The sequence below is a fragment of the Phacochoerus africanus genome, chromosome 3 (assembly GCF_016906955.1).
Source record: "Phacochoerus africanus isolate WHEZ1 chromosome 3, ROS_Pafr_v1, whole genome shotgun sequence".
In the NCBI taxonomy this organism is placed as follows: domain Eukaryota; kingdom Metazoa; phylum Chordata; class Mammalia; order Artiodactyla; family Suidae; genus Phacochoerus; species Phacochoerus africanus.
The window spans coordinates 127215076-127232554 of record NC_062546.1 but is presented as its reverse complement, the minus strand read 5'-3'; the positions used below and the strand labels follow the sequence as shown (position 1 = coordinate 127232554).

Sequence of the window (17479 nt, the reverse complement as noted above, 5' to 3'; positions counted from 1 at the left end):
AAAAGAGAAATAACAACAGATATGGCATAAGTACAAAAAAACCATAAGAGAATTCTATGAACAATTGTATTCCAACAAATTTAACAACCTAGAAGAAATGGACAACTTTCTAGAAAGTTGCCAAAAGTGAATCAAGAGGAAATAGATCAATTGAACAGACCAGATCACTGATCACTAGAAATGACATTGAATATGTCATAAAAACACTCCCTACAAACAAAATCTAGGACCAGATGGTTTCACAGGTGAATTCTACCAAACATGCAAAGAAATTATACCTATCCTTCTTAAACTTCCAAAAAAGTTGAACAAGAAGGAATACTTCCAAAGATTTTCTATGAAGCCACCATCACCCTAATGCCAAAACCAGTCAAAGATACTACCAAAAAAGAAAATTATAGATCAGTATTTTGATGAATATAGATGCAAAAATTCTCAACAAAAATTTAACCAACTTGGAGTTCCCATCGTGGCTCAGTGGTTAACGAATCCGACTAGGAACCATGAGGTTGTGCGTTCGATCCCTGGCCTTGCTCAAAGGGTTAAGGATCTGGTGTTGCCGTGAGCTGTGGTGTAGGTTGCAGACATGGCTTGGATCCCACATTGCTGTGGCTCTGGCATAGGCTAGTGGCTATTGCTCCGATTTGACCCTTACCCTGGGAACCTCCATATGTCACAGGAGCAGCCCAAGAAATGGCAAAGAGACAAAAAAGAAAAAATTTAACCAACTGAATCCAACAACATATAAAAAAGATCATACACCATGACCAAGTGCAATTTATCCCAAGTTCACAAGGATGGTTCAACATTATGCAAATCAAACAACATCATACACCACATTAACAAAAGAAAAGTAAAAAAAACACATGACCATTTCAGTAGATGCAGAGAAAGCCTTTGACAAAATCCAACATCCATTCATTGTAAAAACTCTTACCAAAGTGGGTATATAGGGAACATAACATACTCAAAGCCATTTATGACAAACAAACAGCTAATATAACACACAATACAGATAAGCTAAAAGCTTCCCACTAAAATCTAGAACAAGACAAGAATGCTCACTTTCACCACTTATTCAACATAGTATTGGAAGTCCTAGTCACAGCAATCAGGCAAACAAAAGATATAAAATGTATCCAAATTGGAAGAGAAGAGGTAAAACTGTCACTGTATGCAGATGACATGAAACTCTAAGGAATCCAAACAAAAACTACTCAAACTAATGAACCAATTCAGCAACATAGCAGGGTACAAACTTAACATTCAGAAACTGGTTGCATTTCTCTATACTCACAATGAAATATTAGAAAAGGAATATAAAAAAAAATCATACCTTTTAAAATCACACCCCCAAAAATTAAATACCTAGGAATAAACCTGACCAAGGAGGTAAAAGACTTATGTACTGAAAACTATAAAATATTAATCAAGGAAATTAAAGAGGATTCAAAGAAATGAAAAAATATTGCATGTTCCTGGATTATAACAATTACTATCATTAAAATATCCATACTACCTAAAGCAATTTATAGATCGAATGAAATCCCTATCAAATTGCCCATAGCATTTGTTCACAGAACTAGAACAAACAAGTCAAAAATTTATATGGAACCATAAAAGACCCAGAATTGCCAAAGCTGAGAAACAAAAACCAAGCGGGAGGCAATACACTCCCAGATTTCAGACAATATTACAAAGCTATAGTAAACAAGACAATGTGATACTGGTACCAAAAGAGACATACAGACCAATGGAACAGAATAGAGAACCCAGAAATAAACCTAGACACCTAGTTTGACAAGAATATAAAATGGGAAAAAAGACAGTATCTTCAGCAAGTGGTGCTGGGAAAACTGGACAACTGCATGTGCAAATCAATGAAATTAGAACACACCCTCACACCATGCACAAAAATAAACTCAAAATGGCTTAAGACTTAAACATAAGACAAGATACCATCAAACTTCTAGAAGAGTACATAGACAAAACATTTTCTGACATCAACTGTACAACTGTTTTCTTAGATCAGTCCCCCAAAGCAACAGAAATAAAAATAAAAATAAACAAATGTGAGTTAATCAAATGTACAAGCCTCTTCACAGCAAAGGAAACCATACAAAACAAAAACGAAAGACAATCTATGGAATGGGAGAAAACAGTTTCAAACAATGTAACCCACAAGGGCTTAATATCCAAAATATACAAACAACTCATACAACTCATCAGCAAAAAAATAAAGAACCCCAATTGAAAAATGGGCAAAAGACCTGAATAGACATTTCTCCAAAGAAGACTATGGATGGCCAATAAGCATGTGAAAAAAAGTTCAGCATCACTAATTATTACAGAAATGGACATCAAAACTACAATGAGGCACCACCTCATACCAGTCAGAATAGCTATCATTAGAAAGTGTACAAATAACAAACACTAGAGAGTGTGTAGAGAAAAGGTAACCCTCCTACGCTGCTGGTATTAATGTGAATTGTTATAACCACTATGGAAAACAGTATGGAGTTACCTCAATAAACTAAATATAGAACTACCATATGATCCAGCAACCTCACTTCCAGGAAAAACATTCATTCAAAAAGATGCATGCACCCCTATGTTCATTGTAGCACTATTCACAATAGCCAAGACATGGAGACAAGCTAAATGTCCACTGACAGATGAATAAAGAAGATATGGTACATATACACAATGGAATACTACTCAGCCTTAAAAATGAACAAAATAGTGCCATTTGCAGCAACATGGATGGAACTAGAGACTCTCATACTAAGTGAAGTAAGTCAGAAGGAGAAAGACAAATACCATTTGACATTACTTATTATCTGGAATCTAATATATGGCACAAATAACCCTATCTACAGAAAAGAAACAAACTCATGCACATGGAGAACTGATTTGTGGTTGCCAAAAGGGAGGGGGAGGGAGTGGAAAGGATTGGGAGTTTGGGGTTACTAGATGCAAACTATTGCATCTGGAGTGGATAAGCAATGAGATCCTGCTGTATAGCACAGGGGACTATATGTAATTACTTGTGATGGAATATGATGGAGGATAATGTGAGAAAAAGAATGTATACATGTGTATAACTGGGTCACTTTGCTATACAGCAGAAATTGACAGAATGTTGTAAATCAAGTATAATAAAAATAAAAAAAAAACTAGAACAAAGCATGATTTTTATGCTATTATTCTATACTCATAACTTCACAATGCCAAGTATTTCACAAACTCTATGTATTATCAAAGAGAAAATATCAAATCCCAGAGGGTGACAACAGAATACTAAGTATAATTGTTATAAACTTTACTTCAAATACAGTATAACTAAGGTTAGGTTACAAGTTCAAGTTGTTCCTCTATGTATGCAGATGCATGATTGTATTTCTAAATGATGACTAACCAGCCAATTACAGTCAGTAGAAAGTTCTGTCATAACTGACATTTTAAATGAAGCATTCTGCTAAGAAAACTAAAATTTCAACCTCGTTTTAATCACTTTAGCTATTCAGAATTCTGTTAATCAAGTAGGAAAAAAAATGTCTTTAAGACCTAGAATGATTTATCTGTTTATATGAATATGAGAAAAATGATCACATCTTCAAGTAATAGATTACAAGTACAAAGAAAGTTCATATTACAGCTATGCTGATGAAAATTACCTGCAGGCTGTTACAACACAGGCAGTGAATTAATTAACCTTTTGCCATAAAAATATAGAAACTTCATAAAAGATGGAGCTTACTCTGTTTCTCTTGTTTCAGCTCCCTCCACAATATAATACTGCTCCTTCACAGTGAAATACTGTGCACTTACAAAGGAAAACAAATAAAATCTACTCAGATTTCATCATTTCTCCATGTTATTAAAATACAATCACATACATTGTGATTAAAATATAGCAATTTATATGTTTCCTCTTTTATTTCAGTAATTAAAGGTGAGAAATAATAGCCAATCTCTATTAGATGTTTACTTTTATGCATAACATGAACAGTTTCTTACAATGAATGTTGACTACCTTTTAATTATTTACCTTTTGACTCTGTGAGAAAATAAAGTTAAATAAAGCTTATCTTTTGCCAATGTGTTAAAAAGGTGGGTATACATAAGCATTTTTTAAAATTCATTTTCAAATAAATAAACACATTATCTATATTTGAGTGTACTGGTCAAGTATTCTTATAGTTTTCACTTGAAATCTGAAGCTGAAATACCATCTAACATTAAATTAGAAACCATAATGTGGGTAAATATTATTTCTAATAAATAATGGTAATATGAGCACTGTATTTCCTCAAGTTGTTAAAGCCAAGCAAGGATCAATAAGACTTTGTGAATATGAACAGTAGAGTAAGCTTTAAGGACTACTATATTGATAAAATAACTTCACCTCCTTATGCAACTGTTTGGAATAACATTTTACTTTTTCATGTAGTTAATATCTCCTTAAGAGGGTTAACAGTCTCTATATTTAATTGTTCAATAACAAGCAATTAGAGCTGTTCTCTTCCATTATCTAATTTTTTAAGTTAGTTTACGTAATTCATTATATAATTAGTGTTACAAATAGAGAAGTCATTCTCTCGATAGGTAGATGACATTCTTTTTTAGATAATGGATTATATATACTGTTTTAGAATGTTAGGATACTTCTCTATTGTTCCAACAAAATAGTGATTTGCCCATTAGTCTTTAAAGAGCTAAAGTAGTGAACTTCCTCTCTAAGTATAGTTCAGGAAATCAATTTTTGGTTGTAGGCAAGAGGCACACAATAATATGTTAAAATAAGAAGGTAATAATTTTTATGTTAATAAAGTAGACAATGCTTATCTAAATAAAGATGTATATGAAAGTTATGATTTTGCATTGAGTAAAACATATTTTATGCATAAATATCTCAAGCTAAGTAACTTTTTAAAATAATTTGGAACAAACAATAAATCCTTCATAACTTTTAATATGTAAAATTTTCCAAATGGAACTTTCTTTTTTTTGTTTGTTTTTTGGCTGTATCTGCTGTGGTATATGGATGTTCCTGGGCCAGGAATTGAATCTGAGTTGCAGCTGTAACCTACACCACAGCTGTAGCAACACTGGATCCTTAATCTACCTCACCAGGCTGGGGACCGAACCCATATTGCTGCAGAAACAATGTCAGATCCTTAACCTGCTGCATCATAGTGGGAACCCTGTGGAAATTTCTTTTGTATCTATAAGGAAGATAGCTCTTTAAGGTTGGTAAAATTAAAATACTTAGCAAACCATTATTTTTTTTTCAATCTTGAGATTACCGCTATTATAAAGTATACACATCTAGTTAGGTATATGTCTACCTGAAGTATCAAGGCCAACACATATCTGTCACATAGAAAATTCACAATAAATGTATTTTGAATATAAGAATATACAATGTTGGAGTTCCTCTTGTGGCTCAGTGGGTTAAGGACATAGTATATCATCCATGAGGATGTGGGTTTGATCCCTGGCCTGCCTCATTAGGTTAAGGATCTGGCATTGCCCCAAGATGCAGCATAGATCACAGGTGCAGCTTGGATCTGGTGTTGCCGGGGCTGTGGTGTAGGCCTGCAGCTGCAGTTCCGATTTGACCCCTAGACCAGAACTTCCATATGCTGCAGGTGCAGCCACTAAAAGAAAAAAAAAAAAAAACACAAAGTTTCAAAAAAAAATTGGCACTTCTAACAGTACTTAAATTTGTCTGTGCTAACTTAAATTAGATTTAATATTGCCATTGATTCTCAGATTGTCATGTAAAATGTGATAATACATATATGCATATGAATAAAAAGTATATGTCTTTAAAAGTCTAAAAAAATGAGTAAATACATTTATAATACTCCTTAATTATTAGAGGAATATGCATGCTATGCTTTGGAAGAAATGCTCTACATACCTGACAGGTAACGTTCTGTCTCCTTTCCTCCTATCCATTTCCCTTTGGGGAACAGGATACCAACGGAAATTCAGTTTCCAGTTAAAACCTCCATAAGTCATGTCTGACCCAGCCATATATTCAAAGGTATCATCACTGATCACATCAATGATAGGGCATACAACTGTTTTCCTGCAGAAAAATTAAAATCAGTTTACAAATAAATAATAATTTAAATGTTATATTAGCTTGTTTAAATGTAATATAGCTGATATGCTGAAATTTAATTTTTATGACTTTAATTTGCCTTTATTTTCATGCTATTCTTTTTCTCTGTGGGATTACCTTCTTTTACTATATCTTACTTCAGTCTACTTTATTCTATCATGTATAATCCAATCAAACACACTAATTGATCTTCAAGCTGATTTCCAAATGCATTCTAAGTACTAACTCAGCAGGATGAACATGGTCTATTTTTCATAAAACTTCCACCCCTAGCATGATTCATTGAGCTGCTTTGATATTATGCATCATTTTGGTTATAACCTAATGAAAAGCAATAGCACAAAGGGAATGAGGAATGAATGATGGCAAATTAAACTTGGTAGTTTGAATCTCAAAGGCAATAATTTTGTTTAAGGAGATAGTTCTGAGAAAGTCTTCATGGAAAAAAATACCAAGTCTTCATGGAAAAACAAACCAAAATCAAGAAGCAGAAGCAACAGTAAAAATTATGATCATCAGAGTAAGTAAATATTTCCTAAGAAAGATAATAGGGTCATAATAATTTCTGAGTGAGCTGTCCTAGACTTGAGAGTTTATAGTAACAATCTGTATGTTTCAGGATAGGGGGAGGTAGGCAACTTCAATTTCTGGTATTTTATGACCCATTTTTTTCTTAAAGTAAGAAGAAGAGCCAGGAGATTTGGTATTCTTTTATGCACTTGTGGCATTTGAAATTTCCTGGGCCAGGGATTGAATCTGAGCCACAGAAGCAACCTATGCCACAGCTGCAGCAATGCCAGATCCTGCAGCAATGCCTGATCCTTTAACCCCTTGCACCACGCTGGGGATCAAACCCACATCTCCACAGCAACCTGAGCTGCTCCAAACAGATTCTTAAGCCTCTGTACCACAGTGGAAACTCCAAAATTTGGTATTCTTGATGGTGGCTCTTTTGGAGTAAGAAACTTTTCACCCCAGGAGATCATTAAGTTCTCTTTTAATCCATGTTGTGCTTTCTCCAGTCTTCCCCTACTCCAAGCTTATATGTTTTATTATGGGGTCAACCTTACGTCATCTCTAAAGTAAATATTTAACCAACTGTGAACAGGTTGTAGCTAATTCTGAAAAGCAGAGCCTACTTTTCACATATAATAGAAGGTAAATATACAAATATGCTTTTGAATCACCCATAGATGTGGAAAACAAGGAAATGTCCATTATTTATTCTGGTTTTATAACCAGTATGACCAACATTCATTTTCAGTTAGGTCTTATGCCACATAATTCCCCAATACCTAGAGTTCTCTGAAATTAACAGGATTCATCTAGCCTTGGAAAAGCTTCTTTGATAACTATAGTCCTTATAAAATAAGTATTTTCTTTCTTCATTAAATTTAATAATTTAATTTATAGGGAGATGAAATTAGATCTAATGACCTTGGATAGGACTTTATTATCTAGCTATGGCAACTTTAGAACATAAAAGCAAGACAAGACATTAGAGTTCATTATATATAAATACAATCTGAACATGTTGTGTAAATGAAAAAATAAATGATCTATGCATGACTATATTGAAACAACATATATTAAAAACTCACTAAGTTGAGTATGAAACATGTTTTAAAAAGCAGCATAATGTATGAAAAGTTGCCAGGAAATGCATTTAAGATGCTCCAAGTTCATTTTACTTTGTCAGCCCTACCCTCCTGTGCATACTGTACAATATGCAGAATGGAAAAATGTTATTAGCCATACATTACACTCAGTTGACTAAAAGGTTCCCTCTGCTTTCTTCAACCGTTATGGTTCATTTTAGTGACATGCTCCATCCATCTTCCTGGCAAGTAACAAATCCTGCTGTTTATGTGATAGAGCTGCACTAGCTCACACTAAGAAGCCCCTGTCTTGGAGGCTTAATTAAAAACTTCAATTCTAAAATGACCTTTCTACTGTTGGTGAAATGACTACGCAAGCAAGGTGTTATGCGATGCTTTGCTATTATATCAGACAGCAATCAGCACAGTCTTTCTCATTAGGTGCTTAGGAATTATACTCATTTATCATCAATGTTTATGAATACTTGCAAAAAAACCTTATACTTCATAGCATCAACATCAGAAAGAATTGCGGTTATCTATGTGGGTTCTTAAATTCCATAATGAATTATTGAACTTTTCCAATTTCATAATTTGCCTGTACAAAATGACAGTATTATTTAAATTGTTAAACATTTTATAGCTGTGCTTTCAGTTTTTTTTTTTTAAATCATGATTTCATTTTGATGGGGTGTATGAGTATGTGTATGAGTTTCTTTTAAAGATTATCAAGGCTGCTTTGAACTAGACACTGAATAAGGGCAGTGTCTCAGTAAAGAAAAGACTGGTCTGGAAGTGGGAAGAACTAAATTGTTGTTTGTTGTTCCCATTACATCTACTAACTGGGGCAAGCTACTTAACTGATTTGTTCCTCCCTATTATTAGTACGGATAACATCTACATTAGCCACCTCACAGGGTGGTTATGAGAACACAATAAGGTTGCTTTGAAAATGTATTTTATTTTATAAGACATGGTATTATTTCTAATTGGACTGATTTCCTTTCATCTATAAAATGAATATTCAGGCCATTTTCAGCATAAATATGCCAAGATCTTTATTAAATGAGAGGAGGAGAGGCTTTTATTTTATGGCCACAACTGTGGCATATGAAAGTTCCCAGCTCAGGACTGAATCAGAGCTGCAGCTGCCTGTCTACACCACAGCCAGAACAACACCAGATACCAAGTACATCTGCAACCTACACTGCAGTTCACAGTAATGCTCGATCCTTAACCCACTGAGCAAGGTCAGAAATGGAACGTGCATCCTCCTCGATACTAGTCAGGTCCTTAACTGCTGAGCCACAGTGGGAACTTGGAGGGGCTTCTTTTTAAAAAGCTAGGAAATAATCCTTTTGAAAATAAGCAATTTAGAAGAAAAGTTTTGATGGACCTGTCCTAACAGGTTGAGTCAAAATCTAGACAGACATAATACATGAATTCTTACCTGTCTTCCTTTATTCTTGCCAGCAAGGGTTCCAGCCATCCTAACGTGCACTCACAGTGAGCATCGAGAAAAGTTATGACCTGCCCTTTGGAAGCAGCTGCTCCTCGAAGGCGGGCCCGTATTAAGCCAGAACGTTCTTCCATTCTAATAATTTTTACTGGCACTTCTAAATTTTTCACATAATTCTCTAATGTCAACTTGAGAAAATCTGTAATGTGCAATAAGAACACAAAAAGTTTTGAAAGTGTTTTAAAACAGAGAAGAGATGCTACCACCCAGATGGAAATTTAACATACAGAAATGGTGGTCAATTCTTATCAACATCTTTTACATTATGTAAAATAAAGATATAGAGATTTCATCAGTAAATTAAAGTTCATTACTATCCTGTCACTTGGCTAACAAGGATAAAGACATACTCGCAAGTTAATATACCAGACTCTAATTTAGAACCTGGGCCACATTGACAAAGGCAGTCTCCTTAATTATGTTATTTTTCTTCAAACTCAACTTAAAAAAAAATTGACAAATATCCACAAAGTCAGAAAGTATCAATCACATAATCAATTGAGTTGGGGAAAAAAAAAAAAAAACACTTTGAAGTCATTTTGGCTGAAATCTTTGCTTAGTAAGAACCCAAATGGAATCATGAGATAAACTGAAAGAATTAGTTACTTGCTTCTGGAGTTGGCACTGGCTAGGTATATTGATGAAAAGCTGGTAGGTGGTTATAAGGTTAGTATAATTACAAGGAAAATACAGATCACTACCCAGTTATATTTTTGAACATGAGAAATATTTCTGATTTTAAAAATATGTACAAAAGAAAAATATTTATACCTCTTTCACTGGCATCATCTACCAAGATGACCTCAGAGAGTAGATAGTGTGGGGAACGATTTATAACACTGTAAACAGTTCTAAGGAGGGTGCTCCAAGCTTCATTATGAAATACAATGACTACACTCGTGTTTGGAAGTTCATCAGGGTAGACCTTTGTCTTGCATCTGGAAAAGAGGAAAGAAGAGGAGGGACGTGCTAATAAATTCTTCTTTCATCTGATCATTGAAATAAAAACATCCATTATAACACAACTTTAGACTTGAAAGTCCCTTACTGTGTAAACACATTTTGAGTATCTAAACTTATTTTCCTTTTTATAAATTCTGTAAGCTCTTAGCATTCTGAAAATCAAATATTCATACTTACTGAAATTATTTTAACTAATTTTATTTTTTACTAATTTTATATTAACTCCAGGGAACACATAGGTAGGATTTCCAAAAGTCTAAGAAAGCTAAAATAACATTCTGAGACTATCATTAGGATACCAAGTACAATAGACACAGATGAATTCATTTAGGAGGTATAATTGTCTTTGTTTAGAAAAAAAGAATCAATGCATAACTTAGAAAGTCTTAAGAATATAAAAGATAGTTGTTCACAGGGTTTTGAAGCTTGTAAAACTGAGACAATGTTTCTATTCTAAAATCTAGTTATGTAGACTTCCCATTCTGTCTACACTGAGGGAAAGACTTAGGGGCCAGGATGTGTCTTACAGCTTCTCAGTGAGTACTATCTAATCAAAATTGGAGATTATGAGAGGGCATAGACTACCAGTATTTCTCAAATTTTAATGTGCAGAAGGATTGCCTAGCGATTTATGCAAATGCAGCTGGTTTAGTAGGTCTGAGGTGCAAGTGGAGAATATGCATTTTTTTTTAAAAAAAAAGTTTCCAGGTGATTCAGATGCTGCTGGTCACTGGATCACACTGATTAGTAAGAGGTTAAATCATAATTGTTATTACTTTTAGCGCTTGATGTTTTGAGAAAAAACTTTTAATTTTGGTTATAAATTTTAAAAAGCCCCAATTTTTCTTTTCAAGCCATCAGTCGAAAAAGGTATGTTTTGACAAATACTCTACAGAGTGCTCGAGGAGGTCATCCCAAGTTTAACATGCAGACAGCTTTCACCCCTGTCAATTTGTCAACACTCAGACAGGTCTGTCACATAATTTTGAATCATCATGATTATGGAATATTGAAAAAAAGTCATTGGGTATCTGGAGAAGGAATAGAGATTTATTCACATTTGGTTATTTTTTTTCCTATAAAGTATTCTGAAGAGCTAGAAAATTAAAATCATTCCATGAAGTAAAATGAACCAGATACTCCCTGCCACCAATAAAAGACCTAGTCCATGACATAAAATTAGCATCATCAAAATTAGTCTCCTTCACAGGTGAGTGAAAAAAAAAAATCCAATAAAGTGTCGGGGACAAAGGCATATAATAAAACAAATACTGACTGCATGCCTGTTGAAATTTTAATCATGTTTTAAAACAGTCTAAAATATCATCTACTCAATGAAGGACTCTGTAATACAGATAGGTAAGAATGTACCTATATCTAGCCATAACATTTTTTTCAGTGTATATTAATTTGGAAAACATTCTTTAAGCATCACACTATATAAGATGCTATGTAAGATACAAGAAAAATCAAAATGTGTCTGGGGGGAAGTAGTTTGTATCCTTCTCATCTGTTTCCATTTTGTTGGCAAGTTTCAGGTGCTTTCTACATGTCTCCTCATCATTTGACTTGCGCTTCCAGGCAGCCCACCACTAAATGAACTTGGAAAGCTGTTCTGGTAAGGCAACAAGGTTCTCACCATGACTTTCCTCAAACCTCCATTCTTCTGCTTCATTAAAACACCTCTCACTTTCAGCAAGCTGAACAAAATGTATGGTAAAGATAATCATCATCGATAAAGAAGTAAAGATGGAAAAGCAGACTGAAATTACTCCAACAATCAACAGCTACTGGTTTAACCCGAGGATAACAGTCTATAAAGGCTACTCAGTATCATTTGGGAAAAAAAAGATTTATTTTAAATCAAATCTTTTATCTGTTACGCTAAATTCTAACAAAGGACCAGATAGGTGAGATATTTAGATAAATCAATTAAAATATCAAAATAAAAGAAAATATTTAGATCCACCTTCTTAAGCTATTTCCATTATGCTGTACTTTTGTGGTTAAAAAAGTCCACTCACAAATGTTAATTTTACCTTCATTATATGTTACAAAGTGATAATGAACTAATTTATTATTAAGGCAGCTATTACGTTTACTTAGGGAAAATATCTGCTGACATTATTTAATGTAGCACAAACATAAAATATGGCTAATATTTTATTAATTCTTCCTCTTCCACCTATGTAAACAGTAATTTAGCAAATAAAACTGTATAATAATAAAATAATTTATAGGATAATTCTTGTTATACAAATTAATCATTTTCTATGTCAATTTATCCAGTTATCTCAAGTGCATAGATAAGCATGAACAAGTTATTATTATCATGGTTTCTAATGTGTTTGTGACATACTGAACTGGAATCATTGCCTATAATTCATCAAACCTATTGTTACATACAGTAAGATACATCATGATTTTACGTACCACTAGGAAAGAAAAAAAAATGTTGTTAAATAAGCTATAGCATGATTCTTTCTTATCACTAGTATCTATTTGATACCTAAGTAAACCCTATAGAGAAAGATTTTCAACTTAGACATAGATTTCTATCAGTGTTTTCAGGCTTGCTAATGAATCATATTAGTTTCTTGTTACTTTGAAGTTTCTTTCATCTATTCTAAGGGGATTTCTCCAGCTTTAGGTTGTATTGGTTAAAATAGGAGAGGCATACATTTAGCACATATCTCAGCAACAAAATTCAAAACAACTTCATCTTGTATTTTCCTTGGTATTACAAAGCTGTGCACTGCAAACTTGAAGGTGCAAAGGAATTATGTGGAGATCTTGATAAAATGCAGCTTCTGATTCAGGAGATCTAGGATATGCCCAAGGTTCTGCATTTCTAATAAGATTCGTGGTGATGTGGACACTGCTGGTCCTGGGTTGACATGATACAAGGCTATAAAAACCGTCAGCTGTTGATGAGCAAGAAAATAAGGAGTTTCTTGCTGTGGTGCAGTGAGTTAAGAATCTGACTGCAGCAGTTCCTGTTCCTGCGGAGGTACAGAATCCGTATTTGCCTTGTGCAAGGGCTTAAAAGGACAAGGCCATTACCATAGCTGTAGCACAGGTCACAGTTGTGGCTCAGATTCAATCTCTGGACTAGGAACTTCCATATGCCTCAGTTGTGGACATTTAAAAAAAAAAGAAAAGAAAATACAGAATTGTAGTCATTGCTCCAACAATAAATATTGGCTTCATCATGTGAAATTTAATTTTTCCTACTGTTGTGTCCTTGCCTTTCTTTCCAGACAATAACTTTTTGTTCAAATCTTACTGCATCATATTGTAAGATTTCTGAAAAAATGTTGAAAGATAATTGAAATCTACACATATAGTATAAATAGGGCACATAACTTAGTCAAAGCCCGTCTATGTGAACAGCCATGACCACATACGGTTATGCTTAAGAAATACTGTCTACATGTCAACTGCCAGCTGGTAGAAAATGTTTGTAACTAATGACTGACTATAAAACTCATCCTGATTTCAGACACATGAAATGTAAAAAGTGTCCACTCAGAACATGTGAATGCAGTAATTTTTTTCAGCCACAAAAAAGCACTTAAAACATTGTTTTTTAGGGTTTTTTAAAAAAATGCCTTTAGTATCTAAGTTGGCAATGTATTTAACTCACTTACTTCTCCAGAAGTAATTAAAAACAAACAAAACCAAACAAGAAGCCTATGTGATGGAGGTGGGGATCAGTACTTAAAAATAAATATGTAGGGAGTTCCTGTTGTGGTGCAGTGGAAACAAATCCAACTAGTATCCAAGAATATGGTGGTTCAGTCCCTGGTCTTGCTCAGTGAGTTGGGGACCCAGCATTGCCGTGAGCCATGGTGTAGGTCACACATGAAGCTCAAATCCTGCGTTGCTGTGACTGTGGCATAGGCCAGTGGCTTATAGCTCTGATTTGAACCCTAGCCTGGAAACTGCCATATGCCATGTGTGCAGCCCTAAAAAGCAAAAAAAAAAAAAAAAAAAATTAAATAAATAAGTAAGTAAATACATATATTGGACTTCTACCATAGTTTCTTCTCCCTGACACATGGCAAGCTTCTTTGTGGTATTATAGGAAGAATTTCACCACAATTCCCTTCAGCTTTTAAATCTTTTACATAATGAGATTAAAGTATGTACTCTGAAATGTAGGGTAGAGGTTTTTTGCTCTGTACCACAGAGTAAAGCTCAAAATCTCCAATAGGTGGAAATGGAAGGACTTTCAAAGTCGACTAACTCAAATATTTATTTCACAGAATATGTCTCAAATGACAGACCTAGTTCAATACTCTGCATAGTAAAGTAATAAATAGTACTACTAATAATTTATTATTTAATAATATTAGTAATGGTAAAGATTTCTGTTTCATGTTATATGTTAAAGCAAATGTCAATATTGTTGGTGTCTGAAAAAATTGAAAAAAGTTATTTAAAATGATCTTTTAAAATAATTTATATCTTTACAAACATATATATATATATCCTTAAATCAAAAAGTGAAATAGAGTTCTCTAGGATCATTTCACTAAAACTAAATATAGAAAGTCAGCTTTTATTGAAATCATGTACATATAGAGCAAATACTCTTATCAATCTGTCTTTTGAAGACTTAATTTCTTTTATGTAAACATCTAAATAGAACTGGAAAATCTGACATTGGAAAATCTGACAATGCATATGTAATTAACTTTGAGGGCAAAAGCGGCAGACTGCAATGGTAGTTTTCACTAATTTGAAAGCAATATTTGACACCCAGTACTCAAATTAAGCTCCTAAATCTAGTATTCTAGTAAAATCATAAGGTTTATCATAGCAACATCTCATATTTGCACTATATTTTGATATCCTAAATCTGTAATACTTGAAAGGAAGTGAAAGTTTATTGTAATATATTACAATTATAAATGCTCTACATTATTGTAATAATATATCTGTGGCTCTAAATCCTTGGCTACACATTGGAATCATCCTATGAGTTTTTAAAAAATACCAATGTGTGGGTTTTAGCCACAGATGTTTTGATTTAGGTGTCTAGGGTGTGGCTATGGGTAATGAAGTTAAAAAGAAATCTCTCAAGGGAACTTGAATGTGCAGGCAAAGTTAAGAACTCATTAAATTTATTGAACAGAAACACTAATTTTCTTTAAAAAAACTCATATATATGCATACATACACATATATGTAAAATCTTTTGGCTTATATCAACATTTTAAAAACAAGCTGTATTTTTTAAAAAGGAGTTCCCCAGTGGCACCATGGGTTAAGAATCTAGCATTGTCACTGCTGTGACTTGGGTTGCAGCTGTGGCTCAGGTTTGGTTCCTGCTCCCAGAACTTCCCCATGCCAGAGGTGTATCCCCCCAAAATATATGATGTATAAGGTTAGTATCTCTTTTTTGTGTTTATATGAGATAAAATAAGGCACTCTTTCCTGTAAATTATAAGCATTGGAGTCAGAAAGTCTTCTCCACTTCATTTACAATCTCTTCTGTCATCTGGATATATGTTAATGCATGTCCAGTTTTCTGTGTATCAGCTGTTGACTTATAAATTTATGAGAAAGGATTCCAGCTGCTCCTCTTTGGAGAGAATGTGGGGAGAGAATCACATTTCCACTGTCCGGAACACAGAAATCCAGTGAGACAGTGTACCTATTTACTGTCTTTCCCCTTGGCTATGCACACATTATGAGAACACAGACTGTTACAATTTGATTTTATCCTTTTCAAAACCATATTGATGTTTTCAGATAAGCTACTGAACACAACACGCCAGATCAAAGAAAGAAAAATTGACTCTAAGATGAGAATGTGAAATCACAAAGGATCCATAATTACACAGTAGTTTAGTTAGACACAATCCATTTAGGACTCCAAACAAAGGATGTCAACATTGTAGTTTGCATGACTTGTTGGATCACTGCTCAGTGAGTCAGTGGCTACCTTTTACTGCTCAAACAAAGAAGATTAATAACAGTAATTTGAAATAAAGACTTATAATACAAGTCTTCTATATACTTCTTATTTTTAAGAGCTGTGGGAATTGCATTGAACCTTGCAGAATTGTGTGGTTTCCGTGTTTCCCAGTCATTAACATTCATATTCATAGAGAGAAATTTCATCATTTTCCAGTGCTTCCATGCAAAGAAAGTGATTCATAACTGAAAGCTTGGGGACTCAAGTAAAATGAAACACTTAATTTTGCATGGGTTTCTATACATTGATTTGTGTTTACATTGTGTTAAACTTTCCAAAAGCATGTTCTTATAAGTCATAATTACTTGACTAATTCAATTTTTTTACAAAGTCAAACTTTTAGTCGGCTGCCCCAAACATCTTCATTTTAAAATCTAGATCGACCCTATACCTGTCCTTAGCCTATTTGCTATCAGATCATCAGATCTCTTCTTTGCTCCTTTTCTCTTCTTAGTGTTAGGGTAGCTGGAGTGGGAAGGTTGAGAAAGATGCTTTTCCAAAACTCACTTGCTTGTCCATTTCTGTTTGAAATATGCCCTGAGGGCCTTGAGTGGGAGAGTGCTGTAACAGGGGGGACAGGAAGCCAGGGGCTTTCTTTCTCTGTATTTTCCTAATCCCAAAGAAGACTACTCAGCCCCTTTCCTCAGCCTCATGCTTTATATATGCCTCAATCTTTCCCCTCATGATCCTCTTTCACAATAAATGCATCTAATCCAATAGATTAGGAGACTCTTAAAGAGAAGAGGGAAGGTTAATCCTATTTATCTCTGTCTCTCCAGAAACTAGCATTCTGCAATTCACAAAATATATTCAATAAGGGGTTAATGCATGAAAATATCATAACAGGAGTTTCTGTTGTGGCTCAGGGGAAATGAATCTGACTAGGAACCATGAGGTTGCAGGTTTGATCCTTACCTCGATCAGTGGGTTAAGGATCTGGTGTTGCCATGAGCTGTGGTGTAGGTCGCAGATGCGGCTCAGATCTGGCATTGCTGTGGCTGTAGTGTAGGCCAGCAGCTGTAGCTCCAATATGACCCCCAGCCTGGGAACCTCCGTATGCCATGGGTGTGGCTGTAAAAAAGCAAAAAACAAAACAAAACAAAAAAAAAACACCCCCCAAAAAACCCACAACAAGGCAGGCTATTATGTATTATCAGTTCTACATGATTATAATATGAATTAGAGGTGTAGAAATACAATTTTTTCTTTTTATATCTTCAAAGTGGTTTTAGTTTTTAAGCTTCTAGAGCCAAGGCAGATAAATGAGCTAGGAATAG

The 17479-nt window shown here is 34.2% G+C and overlaps 1 protein-coding gene across 1 annotated transcript in view; it reads right to left on the bottom strand.

The window, feature by feature from the left end:
- GALNT13 (polypeptide N-acetylgalactosaminyltransferase 13) overlaps positions 1-17479 on the bottom strand; it is a 584203-nt gene that overhangs the window by 237745 nt on the left and 328979 nt on the right. Inside the window, exons 5-7 of the mRNA XM_047770427.1 lie at positions 10025-10191; positions 9185-9392; positions 5930-6100 (exon numbers count right to left, since the gene is read on the bottom strand). Of these exons, the coding sequence (XP_047626383.1) occupies positions 5930-6100; positions 9185-9392; positions 10025-10191 (546 nt within the window). The remainder of the gene's footprint in view (positions 1-5929; positions 6101-9184; positions 9393-10024; positions 10192-17479) is intronic.